At 29.8% G+C, this 19,541-nt stretch overlaps 1 protein-coding gene across 1 annotated transcript; it reads left to right on the top strand.

The window, feature by feature from the left end:
- Nucleotides 1-13,248: 13,248 nt before the first annotated feature.
- On the top strand, nt 13,249-18,878 carry LOC107171417 (uncharacterized). Its single transcript, XM_089220803.1, has 9 exons — nt 13,249-13,587; nt 14,135-14,335; nt 14,468-14,668; nt 15,238-15,244; nt 15,325-15,900; nt 16,341-16,627; nt 16,877-17,043; nt 18,103-18,242; nt 18,337-18,878. Exons 1-9 carry the CDS (start codon nt 13,294-13,296, stop codon nt 18,876-18,878), a joined length of 2,415 nt encoding a protein of 804 aa, XP_089076929.1. The 5' UTR covers nt 13,249-13,293.
- Nucleotides 18,879-19,541: the final 663 nt, after the last annotated feature.

Raw genomic sequence — 19,541 nt, 5'->3', positions numbered from 1 at the left:
ATAAAATCCCACTGTCTAGTGTGGTCTCCTAACTGCCAATATTCTCTGAACAGATTCTTCCGGATTTCTTCGATAAGTTTATCCATACATTTTAATCTACATTTTGTACATGGCGGTCCCATAACTTTTGCTTTTTTAGTGATCCCTAATCTGTTTACATACGCTTCACCATACTTTAAATGTTTTATTGCCTTTACATCTATCCATTCACTCTCATTCTTAGTTTTTTTTTCTTGTTAGTTTCTCTTTTGGTGTGATTTTCCTTTTTTTCTATTTGTACTATTTAAGTTAAGCCCCTGTAAGAAATAATTGTGTATGTAAGAATATTGTGGAAAGTGCTTGAAAATTATAATATAAATAATTATCATAATAATATTATAAAATGATATTTGTACATGTAAAAAAACCATTATCATTATTAAGATTAATAATTTATTTTTTTTTTTTAACATAAATTTATTTTTAAGCTTCAGACAATTTTTTCTAAAACTTTCTTCAATAGGTAAACATAAATGTCAAAATTCTAATCTAAAGTTATAGTATTATAAATAGTATTTATTATTAGAAGTATATACATTAAAATTTATTAGTCCCTATATTAGTATAATAATATAATATTATTATATTAGATAATCTAGGGCCTAGGTAGGTTAAATTATAACTATAAAAAATTGTACCTTGGTACAATGGTAAATAATTAAATTACAATATTTTACTTACATAACTTGAGGTTGATTCATCAGTATCTACAGGATCAAAATAACTGGCATCTGGTTGACCCTCAGATGCATTATACAAAACCTGTTATATTTTATTTTATTTTAATTAAATTACCATTTCAATAATAATTTTTAAAAATACACAAATTTATTACTGTTTCTACTTCATTCTCATGATCAAAGCCGTCATCCGTCAACTGGATCTTTTGTTCTGTAGTGGAAAATATAATATTATACATTTATACTCAGGATCTCTGTCACTGTCATAGCCATTAAAACTGTTATCACTGTCGATAACTTCTTCACATACCAATAATTTCTAAAGTTAAAATCATGCAAATATATTAAAAAGTATCTACTCATTCTTTTTCTTTTTTTTTGTTAAATAAATAATTCAAAATATTAAATTCTGTAGAACTATAATGCTTGAAGTAATTTAAATTATAAATTTAAGAATTTAATATTATAAAAGTATATTATTATTTAATACCATGCGAGCAGCAGTACCTAACGCACGTCGTTATCGTTGCTCCGTTAATTACCGCTGTCATCAGTCGATCTTTTTTTTTCTTCTTCTTTTTCAAGTCGACTTAAAACCGCAAACGCAAAAATAAAATAAAAAACTACATAATAGTTTGTTATGTTGTATATTTCATTTTTATTATTCGTCACAAAACGTTATAATTCTCTATTATTATGTGAGCTGAGTTCAGTACTAAATAATTTCAAGTGTCTCATTACCTAAATCCGTCGCGTAACCGACCGCGTCGCGCAACGGCAGGTGACCTTTGCCCGCGAGATAAACATGCCTAAATCAAATCACCAGATATAAAAACTAATAATACTCGTATAAAATAATTAGTAGTATTATTAATAACAGTAATAGAAACAAAACTATACAGGATGCTCGCCTAAACAGCCCATCAAATAAATCCGATTCTAACAGCAGAAATAATGATAGCCGATCATCTCAAACAAGTCAAACGAATAAACGTAATCTTTCCAGCTCTTCAAACTCAGCATCTGAACCATCAACTCCGAATATAAATACGAATACTATTCAAAAAAATCATAAGAAAAAAATGTTTGCTACACGTAACAGATTTGAAATTCTTTCGCAAGAAGATGTGTTTGAAACCACTTCTACTACTGAAAATATACCCGACTCTCATCAAACTAATACTGATGATGAAATTATAATCATTAAGCCTCCTCCTCCTATATTTGTCAAAGATGTCGAAAATTATCCTGAATTATGTACAGCCCTAATTGAGCTAATTGGTGTAGACAATTTCATGTGCAAGTCTACAACAAACTCATTGAAAATACAAACCAAAGATCCCAGTGCATACAGAGCATTAATACAATTCCTTAAAACTGAAGAAGCTGAGTATCATACTTATCAACTGAAAGAGGACAAACCACTTCGGGTAGTTATTCGTAATCTTCACCAAACTACACCACTAACTCTAATAAAAGAGGAGTTAGAGGTTCGGTGTTTTGAGGTAAGGCAAGTTACAAATGTATTACACAAAGTTAGCAAAAAACCCCTTCCATTATTTTTCGTCGATCTTGAGCCAACACTGCAGTTTAATGAAATTTTCAAACTTTCATCGCTACTTCATTGCAAAATTAAAATTGAAGAGCCATATAAATCAAAAACAATCAGCCAATGTTTCAACTGTCAACAATACGGGCACACCAGAGCATACTGCGATTACCATTCCCGTTGTGTTCGTTGTGGAGCGGACCATCAGTCATCTGCATGCCCTAAATCACGAGATGCCCCTCCAAAATGCGTTCACTGTTCCCAAAGCCACCCAGCCAATTACAAAGGCTGCACAATCTACAAGGAACTTCAACGTCGTAAAATACCCAGCGCACCAAGTAATCGTATAGATAATAATTATAAAACTAAATCTAATGTACAAGGTAGTCACCCACTTAATCACACTCATACCAATCCACAAAAGCAAACTTACGCTCAAGCTACGTCCAACATTCCAGCTAATGACACATCGCCTCCTATTAATGAAACTCATCCTCCTGACTTAAATAAATTAATGACCAGTTTTTTAGATGAATTTAAAACTTTAATTAACCCACTTATAGCTCTATTGACTAATGTAATATCCAAGCTCCTTGACAAATAATGGCTAATAATTATAATAATTCTGTCACTGACAACTCGCTCTTAATATTACAATTTAACGCTAATGAACTCAAAAACCATGTCCATGAACTCGAATCTGTACTTATCAACAAACGCATTGATATCGCTCTCATTTCTGAGACACATTTCACAAAATATTCGTATGTCCATATTCTTGGCTATACATTAATTAAAATAACACATTAACTAAATAGAGGTGCTCGAGCACGCCACGTACCAACTCGCCGTATGGTGAACCCACTCACGTCTTCATGTGCGTTTCATCACGCAATGATCACAACTGGTAAACCCTAATTTCTAATTAAAAATTAAAACATTAAAAAACAAATCATCCAGATAACACAGCGCACGGTGGTGCTGCTATTTTTGTTAAATCCACTATAGAATTTTATTCCTTGCCTAGTTTTTCACAAGCTTATCTCCAATCCTGTGCTATTAAAGTAAAAATAAAAAATACACCACTCACTATTGCTGCCATATACTCTCCCCCTAAACATATCGTTACTAATATACAATTCTCTGACTACTTTAGCACATTTAATAATCACTTTATTATAGGCGGTGATTTCAATGCCAAACATCAATCATGGGGGTGTCGAGTGAATAACCCACGTGGAGTCATCTTGTATAATTTTACCAATTTAAAAAGGTTCAAAGTTCTAGCCCCACCTGATCCAACGTACTGGCTTTCATCTTCCAAAAAAAACCCTGATATTCTAGATATATTTGTGACTAAAATACCTAATAACCTATTTACTACTACAAAAAATCTTCTTGATTTGAATTCTGATCATTCATCAGTGCTCCTAAGTCTTAATACTTCTCCAAATTATAAAGAATCGAACAAACTATTTAATAAGTTTACAGATCATTCTAAGTTTATTGAACTAGTCGATAAAGAAATAAAACTAAACATTAAACTAAAATCACCAGATTACATTGATTTAACGATCCACAATCTTACCAATGCCATACAAACTGCAGCCTGGTCAGCTACAAATACTACTCCAGCACCTCCCTCATCAAATCCTTTACCTGTGTACATACGTAATAAAATAGTCGAAAAACGGAGAGCAAGAGCACTTTTTAGCGCACTCGACTCCCTTCCCATAAATTAATTTACAGTAAATTGGCTAATTCCCTTAAAAAATGCTTGCTAAACTTAAGGCAAATGTTTGGCAAAATCACTTAATGAAGCTTACTCCCAAAGATGGTAGTCTCTGGAGAGAAACTAGGCAAACACTTCGCTATAAATCACCAAATCTCCCTTTAAAAAATCAGATGGAAGCAGTGCCGGGTTAACGAATATGCCGCCTGGGGGCAGATTTTAAAATGCCATCCTTTACAAACCTGTACCTATCATAAAAAAAGTAACGTACAAAACAACAGTGTCAAAATTGTTTAATTTATATATATTTATAAGCATATCGTAAAATCAGTAGTTTTAGTATCATTATAACTTTTTCCTAGCTTTCTATACAGCAAATTCTTTAACAAAATCATTCCAATCCATACTTTGAAGGACACAATTCTCAATATTCATTAGAGCAGTGGCGCCAAAGTCCAAAATGTTACCTATCACATCAGACACCTCCACATAAAATTTTGACACCCACCTATTTCATATAATTACCTTACCTTTAGTTTTTATGAAATATTATCAACTTTTAGTTTACAATTGACAGTAATGTCTAATACATGCAATTATCCATATCGTAATATATTTAGAATGACAAACGTAACTCTCCTACCTACTAAAATCACCTATGACAGCTGTCATAGGTAAATATATATTTTGGCGCCACTGCATTAGAGCCAACGATGACATCGTTTCATCTGATAATTGAATGGTTTCGTCATCGGTTTTTAACGATTTTTCAATTAATACACCAGAATCGTGTTTCTGGAAATTTTAAAAGATCATATTTTAGTACCTAATCTAAATTTCACAATCCACGGGTAAATCAATTTAAGGTTAGGTTAGGTTATCAAAAAATACAGAATATTTTATTCTGTAAAATAAAAACATAAAACATCATTCTTACAATATGTAGGTAGATTATGATTGAATAAATTTATTGGCAAATCAAAACCGAATAAAACAAATAAAAACTTACATTCTGCAGATTAGCGAACTATTTAAACTATTTAACAACAATATTTGATAAATGACAAAATTTAAAAAAATATTTTAAATAATCAAAGTAATAATAAAGTTAAAAAAAAAAAACTTTAAAACATTGGATTTGGATAATTGGATACAAGTATACAACAGTTAATAAAAATTATTGCATAATATTATGTTAAATAATGTTGATCCGCCATTTATATAAAATAGTCAATAGAAAAATGAAATCTAATAAAATACAATCGTAGTCTGAAGTATTTAAAATTAATTATAAATTCGTTTTAAAAACTTTAGCATAAATATTATCGCGACTATTCATATTTTATATTCTCCATTATTCTTTAATAAATAGGTAAGTAAACACTACTATATAATATTATTAAATACGTAAGTTCTTACCTTTTTGAAAAAACTTTGAATTTTAGGCGTCTGAGAAATAATTAGTTTGTCATTTTTATTTTTTTCCTCAGCTCTTTTGCGAAATTCAGCACCACTTAACTTTATGCGTTTTCCACTCATATTAATTGATGAAAAACTGCTGTTAGGAAATATTAATCCCGTTTTTTCAATTTTAAATAAATATGACTTGACACTTGATAGTTGACGAGACTACGAGTACGTTCTACTACTACGAGACCCGAAAGACGAACAGATAACAGATAACCGAACCTATAATATAGCCATACGGGTATGAAACAAACACGACTATATTATTTACTGCTTTAAACATATTTAATATTGTGTAAAATATTTCTACTGGAAAAAAATACGATAATATGAACAAAAATAGAAATGCGTCGCCGCTTGGCCGTCGGTTCGAGCGCTATAATAATAATATGGTCTTTCTATTTTATTAATAACACGCTGAACGTTCACGTAATAATTCTGTGGTAGGCGATTCGATATAAATATATAATATAATATTACTGTTATTATTTGTTATACACATTTTTCAATGAATGATGATTCTTCCTAAAAATTAAAATACATTAGAAAAATTCAAAACTCTCGTTTTCACTGTTAAGAATTTGCCGCCCGGGGCAACTGCCCCCTTTGCCCCCCTCCCCTTAACCCGGCACTGGATGGTAGCCTTGCTATCTCCGACCTCGAAAAAGCTGAACTTTTTAAGGAGCATCTTTCTCAAACTTTTCAACCACACTCCGACATAATTGATTAATTTAACACGAAAATATGAATGCGGTAGAAACGTTCTTAAATTCTTCCCTTCCTATATCTTTCCCTGTCAAGTCTTTTACTCCAAATGGAGTAAAATTTGCCATACTGAAATACTCACTAAACAAATCGCCAGGCTATGATCGCATTACTGCGGAAGTAGCCAGATCTCTTCCCACTAGAGCTATTGTCCACATCACTCACATATTTAATGCTTCACTTAGACTTTCTTATTTTCCTCTACTTTGGAAATTCTCCACTATAGTCTTGTACTGTTGTTCCCTAAACCAAATAAACTGCCGGACATTCCATCTTCCCATCGACCAATCAGCCTTCTTCCATTTTTCGCTAAAATCCTTGAACGATTAATTCTGAAACGTATTATACCCATCATTACTGTAAAGAATATTCTTCCAAATACCCAATTCGGGTTTCGAACGTCTCACTCAACCATAAACCAATTACACAGAGTCGTAGATGCCATCTCGTATTCCCTGGGAAAAAAAACTTTATTGCAATGTGTTTTTCTAGAAATTTCACAAGCCTTCGATAGGGTGTTGCACGATGGCCTTTTATATAAACTTAAGAAATTCCTTCCACCCACTTACTACCTACTCATCAAATCCTATCTAACGGATCGAAATTTTCAAGTTCGCTACAGTTCCGCTCTCTCTGATATAGGTCCTATAAAGGCTGGCGTACCTCAAGGTGGTATCTTATCTCCAATTCTTTATAATATCTTTGCTTCTGACCAACCTACTACCACCAATACATTAGTAGCTGACTACGCTGATGACAAAGCGTTAATATCCATCAACAAAGATCCAATCATAGCATCAATAAACCTACAAACTCACCTTAATGCTATGGAAAAATGGTTCAAAAACTGGCGGTTTAAAGTTAACCAGAATAAGTCAGTTCACACAACATTTACCCTCAGACATACTCCATGTCCTGGTGTAGTTCTATACGGCCTTCCGATTCCCTACTCTCCAAAAATCAAATACCTCGGCCTTATGCTTGATCAAAGATTAACGTGGGCTCATCACATCAGAACTAAAAGATTAGCTTTGAATCATCGACTCCGCTTACTTAAACCTTTACTATGCAATAATAAATACACATCCACTAAAACTAAGCTTCTTATATACAAAACTCTATTAAAACCACTATGGACCTACGGCCTTCAACTTTGGGGCAATGCGAAAAAGACAAATATTCAGAAAATCCAAACCTTTCAAAATATTGCACTTAGAAAACTGATGAATGCTCCGCCCTATGTTTCAAATCATACACTACACACTGAATTAAAACTCAAAACAATTAATGAGGAAGCAAAAATATTTTATAAAAGATTCCATTGCCGCCTAAATAATCATCCAAATCATCTTGTAAAAAACTTGGCCACTCCCACGATACCTGGAAATCCTCCGAGTCGTTTGAAACGTAATTGATGCCGTGATTTCTTAAATTAAATTAATTACAAAAAAAATATATATAAAATAATTAACTTATGTTATTAAAGTAAACTATTCAAACTAAAAGAAAGTTTCATCAATGGGTGGCTCCTTTCAACAACATTTCATGACCTGTTAACTTTTATAATATAATCCTATTGTGTCTAGTATAATTTATGATACAGATTGTTTATTTCTTGTAAAAATAAAATAAATATATTATTATTTAAAAAGGAATATCATGTATTTAATAAAAAGAGGTGCATCAAAAATTATACAAAACTAATTATTAATTATCACTCAAATTAAAATCTTGCATTACAAAATAAAAATAAAAATAAGATTACATAATATTAAACTGATTCGTATAACTTTCAAGTTAAATCCAAGTCAAAACTCATATTATTATAAAACATTTTATAATAAATATAAGTTTTACAAGAAAAATTAATAAATAAATATAACTAGGTATTCAAACCAAAGTTTTAATATTATTAGGTATTTATAAACAATTTATTGTATCTATTTAAAGGGTAATAATACCTTACGTAGGCCCATCGTTTACTGCAGTCAGAACTTAAAACACAAATTGTAATTTGATTTCTTATTTCAGACATTTGGCAACAGGAGAATCTTTTCGGTCACTTGCTTTTCAATATCGAGTTAGTCATTCCTGGATAAGTGTCATACTAAAAGAAGTTGCTGAGACCATTATTAAAAGGATATTTGAGTTAACTATACCGTCGCCTACAGAAAATCAACTAAGACAAAACAGTAGTCAATTTTTTTCAAAATGGAATTTCTCGAACTGTGTCGAAGCGATAGATGGGAAACATATAATAATAAAAGCTCCCAAACGAAGTGGATCATTATATTTTAACTATAAAGAGTACTATTCAATCGTTTTGCTAGTAGTCGTTGACGCGGATTGTAAATTCACTGCTGTTGATATTGGTTAGTTAGGTAGAGAGGGAGATGCTGGTATCTACCTAAAGTGTAAAATAGGGAAAATTATAAGAAATAATACATTCAATATACCAGCACCAAAAGTAATACCCGGAACAATGTCATTGTAGGGGATAAAGTTTTTGCACGAAAACCTGATGAAACCTTATCCAAGACAGCAATCTGTACATGATCAATAAAAAGCTGTATATGATTATCGACTATTTAGAGCTCGGAGAACAACTGAAAATAATTTCGGAATTTTATGCAGTTATTTCAGACTCTTTTTCCTACCTATTGCTACTGCCCCAGAAACTACAGACAAATTGATTACATGTGCATGCATATTATATAATAGGGAGCAAAAGTACTTGGTCCAGGTCAAAAACATTTTGATGATTCACTTCCACTACCAGCTGAAAATGTAATCCCCATAACAGAACACAATGTGCGTGCCAAATGAATCACACTTAACTTGATTTCTACTAACTCTAACCCATTTATAATAGAACTAAAATTTTATTATAAATAAAAATAATGTTTAACTGTAGTATTAGTTATTAGTATGATAAACAATGGTAGAATTTAGAAATAAATACAAAGTTAGCAATGACTTTAGCAATTTGGCACTACTGCTAAAGTATAATATAATCGGGTCGTCATGATAATATTAACACCGTGTATGGCCCTATGGGCACAGATTAGATATAATATGATATCATATTATCACTAGTATCAAATAAAGAGCCTAGATAATAAAGGCTCTTTAGTATCAAGTATGGGTAGTATGTGAGTGTGTCAGCGATCTACGGACTAATAATATATAATCACATATATATATTATTAATAATAACCTATGATAATAATTTATTATTATAGGCGGAGCCACAGGGCGTGTTGGGTATGCAGCAGCACACCCTAATCAACTCCCCCACCCGAAAATTTGGTATAATTTAAGTCGAGCAAACATTTAGAGGTTACATTTTAAATGTTGCATTATTAATATGATTTCCACAGAACAATCTATGTTCTATGCACAGAACTACCGAAAAATTGATTTTTATCACAGATTTGTATATAGAACCATTACTTATTAGTAATAAGTTATTATAAGTTATTACTTACTAGTGATTAGTATAGATATCTGTGATTTTTATAAATAATTAACTGCTGTCTTGTCATATTGGCAACACTGCGCTGCTACCGATTTGCGATTAGGTACTTGTTTTGCTATTTATGATTATGATATCAAGTAACGATTAACGGTTGACAGTTGTTGTGAAACGTGTAAGTCGATTGCGTCAACGATAAACATAATACAATTTGATTTGTATCGAATTTATCGTTGTGTTATTAATTATTAGATAATATTTAATATGCTTGTGTCTTGTGATTTGTATATGATCTAACATTTCGGAATCTGAAAAGACTACAAAACGTAAAGGTGGCGCAGAAAAAATTCGAAATAAAAAAAAAGAATTCTTAAAAACTATGCAAAAATGTGTGGTGACATTCGAAATATGTTCTTCAATTCCAAGGTATTAATATTATATACTATTACCATTAGAGATTTTTTATTTATATATATTTTTCAGACACACCAATAATTGTGTTAGGTATAATAATAATTGTACTATATTAAAATTTGTTATACCTTACTAACTTATTATGTTTTTTTAGGCTCATGACAATAAAATAATTGATAAATCTAAAGAACACCAAAAAGAACAGAATGCTGTAAATTTATCCAAAGTAATAACAATTTTAATGATCATTTAATAATTATGATATATGAATAATGATATTTTAAATGTTTAATTTAACGATGTTTAAAGGGTGAAAATTGTCCAAGTTCCAGTGCAGAGCCACAAAATAAAATGGATGATACTTTAATCCACGGTTAAAATATTGTATGTGAAGTTAATAGTTAATAAATACCTAAATGTTACTACTTACTAGCAAATTAATTATACATACCTAATACCTATGTGAATTGTGTTTTATCAATAGCAAAAATATACATTGTTAGTCTTGTATAGTGTTTAGTATTTGTATATGTATTATTATTATTATTTATGTACCATGTCTTAGGAATACATTTATATTAATCATTAATCATAACTTTTATTACCAAATAACTGTGTTTAGCTGCATCTAATTAACTCATTTGAAATCAGCAATGAATGTTTTAGTATACCTATTTGAAATAAAAATAAAATTTATTTTGAATTATATTTATATAATTATAATAAAAATATTTATAATTATATTTAGGTTTAGATTAGGTTTAACTTTAGAAGTAAAGCCTAGTGCATGTTTAAATGTTTCTTTCTTTGTCTTTATTATTTATTAAGATCAACATAATCAACATACATTAATTATAATAACCAAAAGAATACGGGGTTTTTATTTTTAGATCCATGAACCACATAATGATTGTAAAAATAAAATAACTGATCCCATGGACCCAGTGATACCACTGTCATCTAATAGACTTGGAAAAAAGGAAAGGATTAAGAAAGGACCTAATCAGCCAATGAATATACAATTTCCTCGTAAAATAGTAAGTACTTCTAAAAGAAGTTTTTATTCAAAATGGTATCAAGATTATAATTGGTTAGAGTATAGTCAAACGTTAGATGCTGCATTTTGTTTCCCTTGTCGCTGTTTTGCCCTTTAATTAACATCGAAAAGAGGGCATAATGATCTAGCATTCAGTAAAAAAAGGATTCACTAATTGGAATATAGGACCACAGAAATTGTGTGTGTGCTTATCAAACAAGTGAAACACACATAGCCAGTATATTTTCAATGTCTGAATATTTAAAAAATAATCCAATTGATGTCATACTAGAAAATGAAAAAGTGAAAAAATTTGTATATACATTTTTGGGCGGACAAATGTCAAAAAAAAAAATACTTAGAAAATTTGAAAATTTAAATTGTCTATAAGTATAGCTATAGTATAGTAAGTTATAAACTAGTTCAAAACCCTCATGCTGATAAAACGTAGACTCGAACTTTTAGGTACCTAACACTATAATTAATATTAATGGTTTTATAAAAAGTTAAATTGAAGGTTATTACTGAATTTTTTTTTATTTTTTTAGTGGGAAAGGTCCGATTTTATTGTTGGGTTCCATTTTTGGTTTACATACTCTGCCAATGAAGTTTGCACACGCTTATGATTATATATAATATTATGTCCATTATAATATAAAAGTCAGACCCAATTTATATTATCATAATATTATTGCATTATAGTATATACACTCGCACATGTATTTTACATTTTAAACATTCTATTTATTTAATTATTTTATACTTATTAGATTCTGAACGAAGATGACTTGTCAGTCTAGGATATATTATATTTAAAAATTGTTATATATTTTATTTTTAATTAGGATGGGTTGAAAATACCTTTTTAATTATGACAAAAATCAAAATTTTTTTGATAGAAAATCGTGTTTTTACGCGTAAATATATTGATTTTGTGAAAATTAAAACTTTATACAGTTTAAACACTACATTTTTTTAATTGAATAACCCTCAATTATTTTTATAATTATTCTAAGCTTAACTTATGGACAGCATAGTATTATATTTTCAATTCTTAGCTGTTTATAGTAAAATGTTTGGCGGGGGGGGGGGGGGTCCTACAATTTTTTCGAGCCATTTTCTTAATTTGGGCCCTCTCTTAACAAGACATGTACATATTTTAATAAATTATAATGCATAAATAAACATTACTTAAAGTTTTTTATTTAATATTCTAATATTAAAATGATAAATTTATAATAACGTGTGCCTATTACTTAAAATACTAAACTCATTTATAACCAAATCTACTTCAATATTAGAGCAACCGGTTTTAGTTAGCATGATTTTAATTTAAAAAAATAAAATAACATTACAACGTTGGTTTAGTAATCAGCGAACACTGGACAGTGATCCTTGTAGAATAACTCGTAAAGTCGTAAATAATATTTATTTTAGTTAACAGTCAAATCATAATATTTCAATGTTAAAATTATTATAGCAAATAGTAGATATCAGTTTGTTGTGTTTATTTTCGATTTTACAAAATGTAAAAATAACGCCATAACCCGTATAATGGTCTCTAATAGCATAACTGTTCTATGCTAATAGTAACACGGAATTAAATCACATATTTATCAGTGAATAGTGATATTACTAGTTCCAAATTATATATAATATTTCATTAAATAGTTGGATCTAAAATTTATTTTTAGATAATTGCATTATTTATTTATTATTTTTTATTATTTTTACTTTAGTATTCGATAACATCTAGCAGGCAACAACTAGCTGTTGTAATCATAATAAGTTTTACCATGCAAGTTTAAAATATTTTACGTTGTATTATTTATTTATCCCTAAACATATATATTTTTTTTAATCAAATATTTATATTTTAGAAAAAATAACATTTTTTTTCTATTAAAATTAGTTAAAATACGGACCCATATATTATATAGTATAGTATAATAACTATAGTAACTATATTACTTAAATTTTAGGGCCCCAATTACATGTCGGGGGGTGCTCAGGCACGCCCAGAATCCCCTGTGCACATGCTTATGCTAATCTACCTAAATATTTAAAAAAAAACTTTCCTATAATAGACATATGGAAGCTGCTGCATTATACCCCTGATCAACCGCAGAATCATTGATGCGTTTGGCAAGGAAAAATTCATTGCCCAGATTGCCAGGCAATTTACGAGAATTAGCAACATTATTTGAGGATGGACAGCTCAACAGATTCGCATGTTGTAATAATGTTTTATTCAAAGGTTGTGTGCAGGATACTGATAACAAGACAAGTATAATATTTGCCTGCACACAACTTATTAGATCGGTTCTTATGAATGATATCCAAGAAATCCATGCAGATGCAACGTTTAAAGTTATTCCTTCAAACATGGGTTACCAAATGTTAACACTACATTGCATGGTTCAAAATTATGTAAGATAACTTTAAGACTTCTATGATAAATTAAGACTTAAGTAGAAATCATACTGGTTACTGGTATTTGCTATCAATAGACTAAACTAAAAATAATTCCGTACAATTAAATGTAACAATATAAACTCAAAGACATTTTTTAATATTTTTATTTTTAAATACCCTAGTAGTAGTTAAAATATCGGAAATACAAAAATATATTTTGTCTACATTCAATATTGTCCATATATAAGAAGATAGCAAATACCAGAATATCATGATATTCTCTTAAATACCTACCTACGAATAATTTATAAAGAATACATTTATAGTGGAAAATTGTTATGTTATTGCCAACATTTGTATTTATATATACATCACATATATTCTAAAAATGAAATTAACTATTACTTTTTTGTGGAAATATATAATATTATAATATATATATTTTTTTATTATTTTAATGAAAATCAACTAAACTAAAACACAATATTTTTATTTACAAGTTGATACCTACTCTCTAAAATCAAATCTATCTATCTGTTCATAATCTTTTAACATTATTTAGTCAATACCTATTGTTTACGTACTAATGGAGAAGAAGACGAGAACTTCATACGAATCTGTTTTTCGGTTCATCAAAAATAATTTATTACCAACATTAACACCAAGTGTTATTATTACGGACTACGAGACAGCATTGAGAGATGTGTTAATGTCAGTGTTTCCAGGTGCCCATTCTGTGGGTTGCTGGTTCCATCATAACCAGGTAAAAATAATACCTATCAAAGTATCTACCTAGTTTTTCATATGACAAAAAAAAGATTAAATCATGATTTTTACTATGTATTTTTTTATCAGATTTGTGTAAGTATTAATTATAATGATTGTTTTTGTAAAGGCCCTATGGAAAAAAATGAAAAGTTTACAATATTTAAATTATATCAACAACAACGATAATGCAAAAAAAGTATTCCGATTATTAATGTGCCTTCCACTGTTACCGGCTCAAAGCATGGAAACTGGATTCATGTTAATCAGAGCATTTGTTATTAACCATCAAGTCAATTTAGAACGGTTAGGGAAGAATGGGGGAATACCGGTCAGTGGGTAATACCGGTCACTAACATTTAAACAAAACTATCATATTTGAGGTTATACAAACACTTTTGATTAATAAATTATGATATCGTTATCTAAAATTTAATATGGCGTGCTATTCGTATGATTTTTTCCCGAACAAAAATGTGATAACATTTCTTATCACATTTCACTACTAAAATCTGAACACTTAATCATCCTTGTAAGGTAAGATTTTTTCCTTTTTCTTTACTTTGTTTTAGTAGAATATAATCCTTAATACATACAGAATATGTTCCTATACTTAATCTAGTCCTATTTATCATCAAATTAATGTTTTAGTCATTTGTGTAAAACATATACGAAAGGGGTAATACCAGTCAAAGTGTGTGGGGTAATACCGGTCAATTATCATATTATATATCCCGACCGGTATTGCCCCATTTATATTTTAGTGCACAATTAAAATGCAATATTAATTAACAAATTAATAATAATATATCGTTATTAATTTGTTTATTTTTTTAAATATAGTTCTCTACCTAGAAATTTGTTTATTATCATTGAATAATTAAGTATATTTTTACTTAGATGCCGCGTAAGTATGTTAGAGTTACAAATCGAGGTGATTGGTCACATGAAAACTTATTAAATGCTATGAGTGCAATTTCCAATAAGGACTCATTAGAAAAGCCTCAAAAGCCTATGGTATTCCGTTCAGCACACTCCAAGAAAGGATTAAAAAGGGCCAAACCCAAATTTTAAATCTTGGGCGTAAACCTGTATTTTGTATTGATCTAGAAAATGATATGACTGAACATATAAAAGATTTGGCAAAACTATTTTATGGAATTACACCTTTGCAATTAAGAAGTGCTGCTTTTACGTTTGCAGAAGATAACAAACTTGAACACAATTTTAATAGTAGTCTTAAACTTGCGGGAATAGATTGGTTTTATAATTTTATTAGACGTAATCCATCAATAACCATTAGAAAACCTGAAGCAACCAGTATTAGTCGTATAACAGCTTTTAACAAAACTGAAGTTTCACTTTTTTTTGAAAATCTTGAGATGTTAATGGAAAAGTATTCATTTGTTTCTTCCCGCATTTTTAATATGGACGAAACCGGAATTTCCACCGTACAAGACCCAGGAAGAATAATAGCACCTAAAGGCCAAAAACGTGTAGGTTCTGTCACGAGCTGGGAAAGTGATAAAAACGTAACTGTTATTTGTTCCATGAGTGCGTCAGGTACATTTGTTCCTCCTATATTTATTTTCCCAAGAAAGAGAATGTGTCATCAATTACAAAGAAATGGTCCTCCAGGTGCAGTATATCAGTGTACCAACCATGGGTACCATGGGTGGTCCAATGAGGATATTTTCCTTGTTTGGTTACAGCATTTTGTTAATCATACGAAACCATCAACGGCGGAACCCGTTCTCCTTATATTAGACAACCATGGAAGCCATATTAAATTGCCTGCTTATGATTTTTGTAAAAAAATAATGTAATTATGTTGTCATTGCCACCACATACCTCACATCGAATGCAACCTCTTGATGTCACATTTTTTGGACCACTAAAGCAGGCATTTAAAAGAGAATGTGATTTATTTATGAAGTCAAATTCACTTGTAAAAATAACCCCGTATGATTTGGCTGAACTGTTTAATAAAGCATATTCTATAGTGGCAACAATACAAAAAGGTGTATCTGGGTTTAGTTCGACAGGAATATATCCAATGAACCCAAATATTTTTACCGAAGAGGATTTTTTCGCAGCAAACACATTTGCTACTGACGATACCAACACCTTATCTCCAGTTGTTATTGAAATGAATTCTACTTCTGAAGAACCATCAAATTCTACAAATAATGTTATAAAAAACTCCGTGCCTTCTACATCTACATCGTCGGAATATCTTGTTACCTTTAAATCAATTACGCCAATTCCAAAAAAACCATCTCCAAAAGTGGTTCGCCGAAGATCTACAAAACAGCACTCTACTGTTATAACATCTACTCCAATGAAAACGATACTCGAATTAAAAGAAAATAAAAGAAAAACGAAAATAAAGAAAGAAAAACCTGCCGCTCCCCCTCAAAAAAAAAGAACAAAAGCCTAAACCAAAGAGTGAGTAAATTTTTTATGATTTATATTCATACAAATTATTTTATTAAAATGTATCTTTACTAACTATTATATTATTTAACTTTGTTTAGAGTCAAACAAGAAGAAATTAACAAAACGAAAATTATTTGAGGACATCGGTTCTAGTTCAGATAATGATGTTGATATGATAGAAATAGTTGTTGACAACAGTGATGATAATGTTAATGATGGCGAGGAGGTTTGCCTAATATGCGAAGAGAGTGGAAAAGATGAATTGTGGTACAGGTGCACACAATGCGATTTCTGGGTACATTCAGAATGTAGTGGAGCTGATACTGCAGTTGACTATATTTGTGACATTTGCATGAGGATGATCAGAAAAAAAGAAATGGCCAAGAAATAAGCACTTCCTAATTACATATTATTTTTTCAAGTATATTAGGTATTCATATATTATTATTTTTAAATACTAGTAGGTAAAACAAGTTGTTTACCTATAGTTAAAGGATCCTATAATATGAAATTTAAAAGACTAAATTTATTTTGTTAAGAATTGTTATTACTTTATTTTTAATAATATGAACTGATATGATTAATAATGGATAATTAATCCTAATTTAATATTGTTATTTTTTCTAAGACGTATTAAAAATTAAATATTAAAGGGTTCTGTATTTTTAAATTTAAAAGACTTTATATTTATTTTGTTATGAATTGTTATTACTTTATTTAAAGAAATATAAACCGATACTATTTGATAGATCCTATTATTAAGGCTAGATAATTAATTTAGTATGTATACATTGTTATTACTTTCTCAATGGTACATAAGAACGATGTGTTACTTAAAAAAACTGATTTGATGTAAAATGTAATGTTTTGATAATAAATGTTGAATTACCTATGTGTTTATATGGGGCTTTTGTGTGACTGGTATTACCCCAGGGTAGGGGGAATACCGGTCATTTGCGATTTTTTAAAAAATAAAAATAAAAAGAAGTTGCACTTAATTTAAAATTTTGAAAATTGTATATGTAGTAGCTAACAACTGTATAGTTCTAATGTAAGCAGTAGAAAAATATTTGGTTTTTTATTACCGGAGATACACGAATTCCCGCTTAGGTGACCGGCATTCCCCCATTCACCCCTACTACAATATTATCAGAGGTTTGTATATAATCTACAATAGGTAACAGTTATCATCAATTATCATTAAATTAAAAAGCCAAAAAATTAAATAATATGATCTATAATAAAAACATGAAATATCATACAAAACTAAACTAATAAAATAAGATACTTAACTATCGAATAAAACGTGTATCAAAATATCTATAGGTACTGGTTAAGGAATGTTGGGCCAGAAATTGTCTCGGTTCATGGGTTGCCACGAAGGACGAACAATAACCTGAAGAGTTTTCATAACGCACTTAAACTGAAATTCTCCGTCAACCATCCAAGTTTATGGATATTTTTAGGTAAATTAAAAAAATACTTCAAATTGTATAGGTGAACATCACACCATAATTTGCTGTCGTTATGTATCTTAATGGTTATTTTAATTGGATTTAGATCATTTGAGTAAAATACACACAAATTACCATATCATTGTCAACCAAATTTCAAATAATTTAACTCCAACAAGACATTTGAGAAACAAATTTTTGGCAAATTCTCGGCGAATCAAAAATGCTTCTGAGCAATACGATTTAGGCCTCATCTCTTTATGGCAATTTTTACAGCGCTGTTCTTATTTAAGTACTGCTTACATAGAGAGACAAAGGCTCTGGGCTCTTCAAAACAATGAAGATGATGAAGAAATCCCTGACGTAGAATTTGATGACGAGCCACCAGTACTAGCGCCAGTAGAAAATTTGCCACCATTGGAAATAGAGGTACCGTTAGAAGTGGCCAATCGTGAACCAGTACCAGCCTCATTGTGTTTAGTGTGTATGACAGCGACGACCCTCAATAGTGAAGAACAATTTATTGTTTTACCGTGTGGGCATGGTTGGCTGTGTGGCATATGTGTTGTTAGTTTAGACGGCCCTAACTGTGTGTGCCCTATATGCCGTAGAACGCATGTGACCTTTCAAAGAATTTACTTTGCTTAATTATTCAATAATCTAATAAAAACATTCAATATCTCATCAACTTATAACTTTTCATTTGTTAGTTTCTGTGGTTAAGTTTAAACTTTTACCTATTTGTTATTTTTATTTATAATTCATCTACTAAACTTACTTATTAGTTATTACCCATTACTTCAGTTTAGTGTAATATTTGTGTAGTCTTGATCTATACAATTATATCATGATGTGAAATAAATAATGAAGCAAAATAGTTTTACTTATCTATTAATTCTTTATGTATACGATTATTAAATATTAATAAACCATAATAATCTTTGTAAAACAATTCCAAATATATTTGTAGTAGGTTAGTTTATTAGTTGTATGTTGAATTACCAATTAATTTGTAAGTGTTTTTTATCAAATCGAAAATATAGGTACAATAATATACAGTTAAATGAAAAAACTACTTTTTGATTAATTTTTACCCCAATAACCATTGCTTTAGGTGGAGTGTATTTGAAAAATATTTGTAATGATAATATATTATGAGTGTTGAGTTATATTGTATAGGTGAGTTAGTAGAAGAGTTACACTGTAAGGTACAAATACGGTCATGTTTTTTTTTTATTGAAAAAAACTCATATGTAATATTATATTATACTATAATAATTATAGTGTATAAATTACACAATAAGTGTTCGA

The sequence above is a fragment of the Diuraphis noxia genome, unplaced genomic scaffold, assembly GCF_037042655.1.
Source record: "Diuraphis noxia isolate RWA-SAM2 unplaced genomic scaffold, SU_Dnox_SAM2 contig0001, whole genome shotgun sequence".
Classification (NCBI taxonomy): domain Eukaryota; kingdom Metazoa; phylum Arthropoda; class Insecta; order Hemiptera; family Aphididae; genus Diuraphis; species Diuraphis noxia.
This window is presented reverse-complemented; position numbering and strand designations above follow the sequence as displayed.

Excerpts from the sequence above, each read along its gene's own strand:
- LOC107171417 (XM_089220803.1), top strand. The coding sequence starts at position 13,294 with ATGCGTTTGGCAAGGAAAAATTCATTGCCCAGATTGCCAGGCAATTTA. Across the intron at positions 13,588-14,134 it reads ATTGCATGGTTCAAAATTAT|TCAATACCTATTGTTTACGT; the intron begins GTAAGATAACTT and ends AACATTATTTAG. Across the intron at positions 14,336-14,467 it reads GCTGGTTCCATCATAACCAG|GCCCTATGGAAAAAAATGAA; the intron begins GTAAAAATAATA and ends GTTTTTGTAAAG.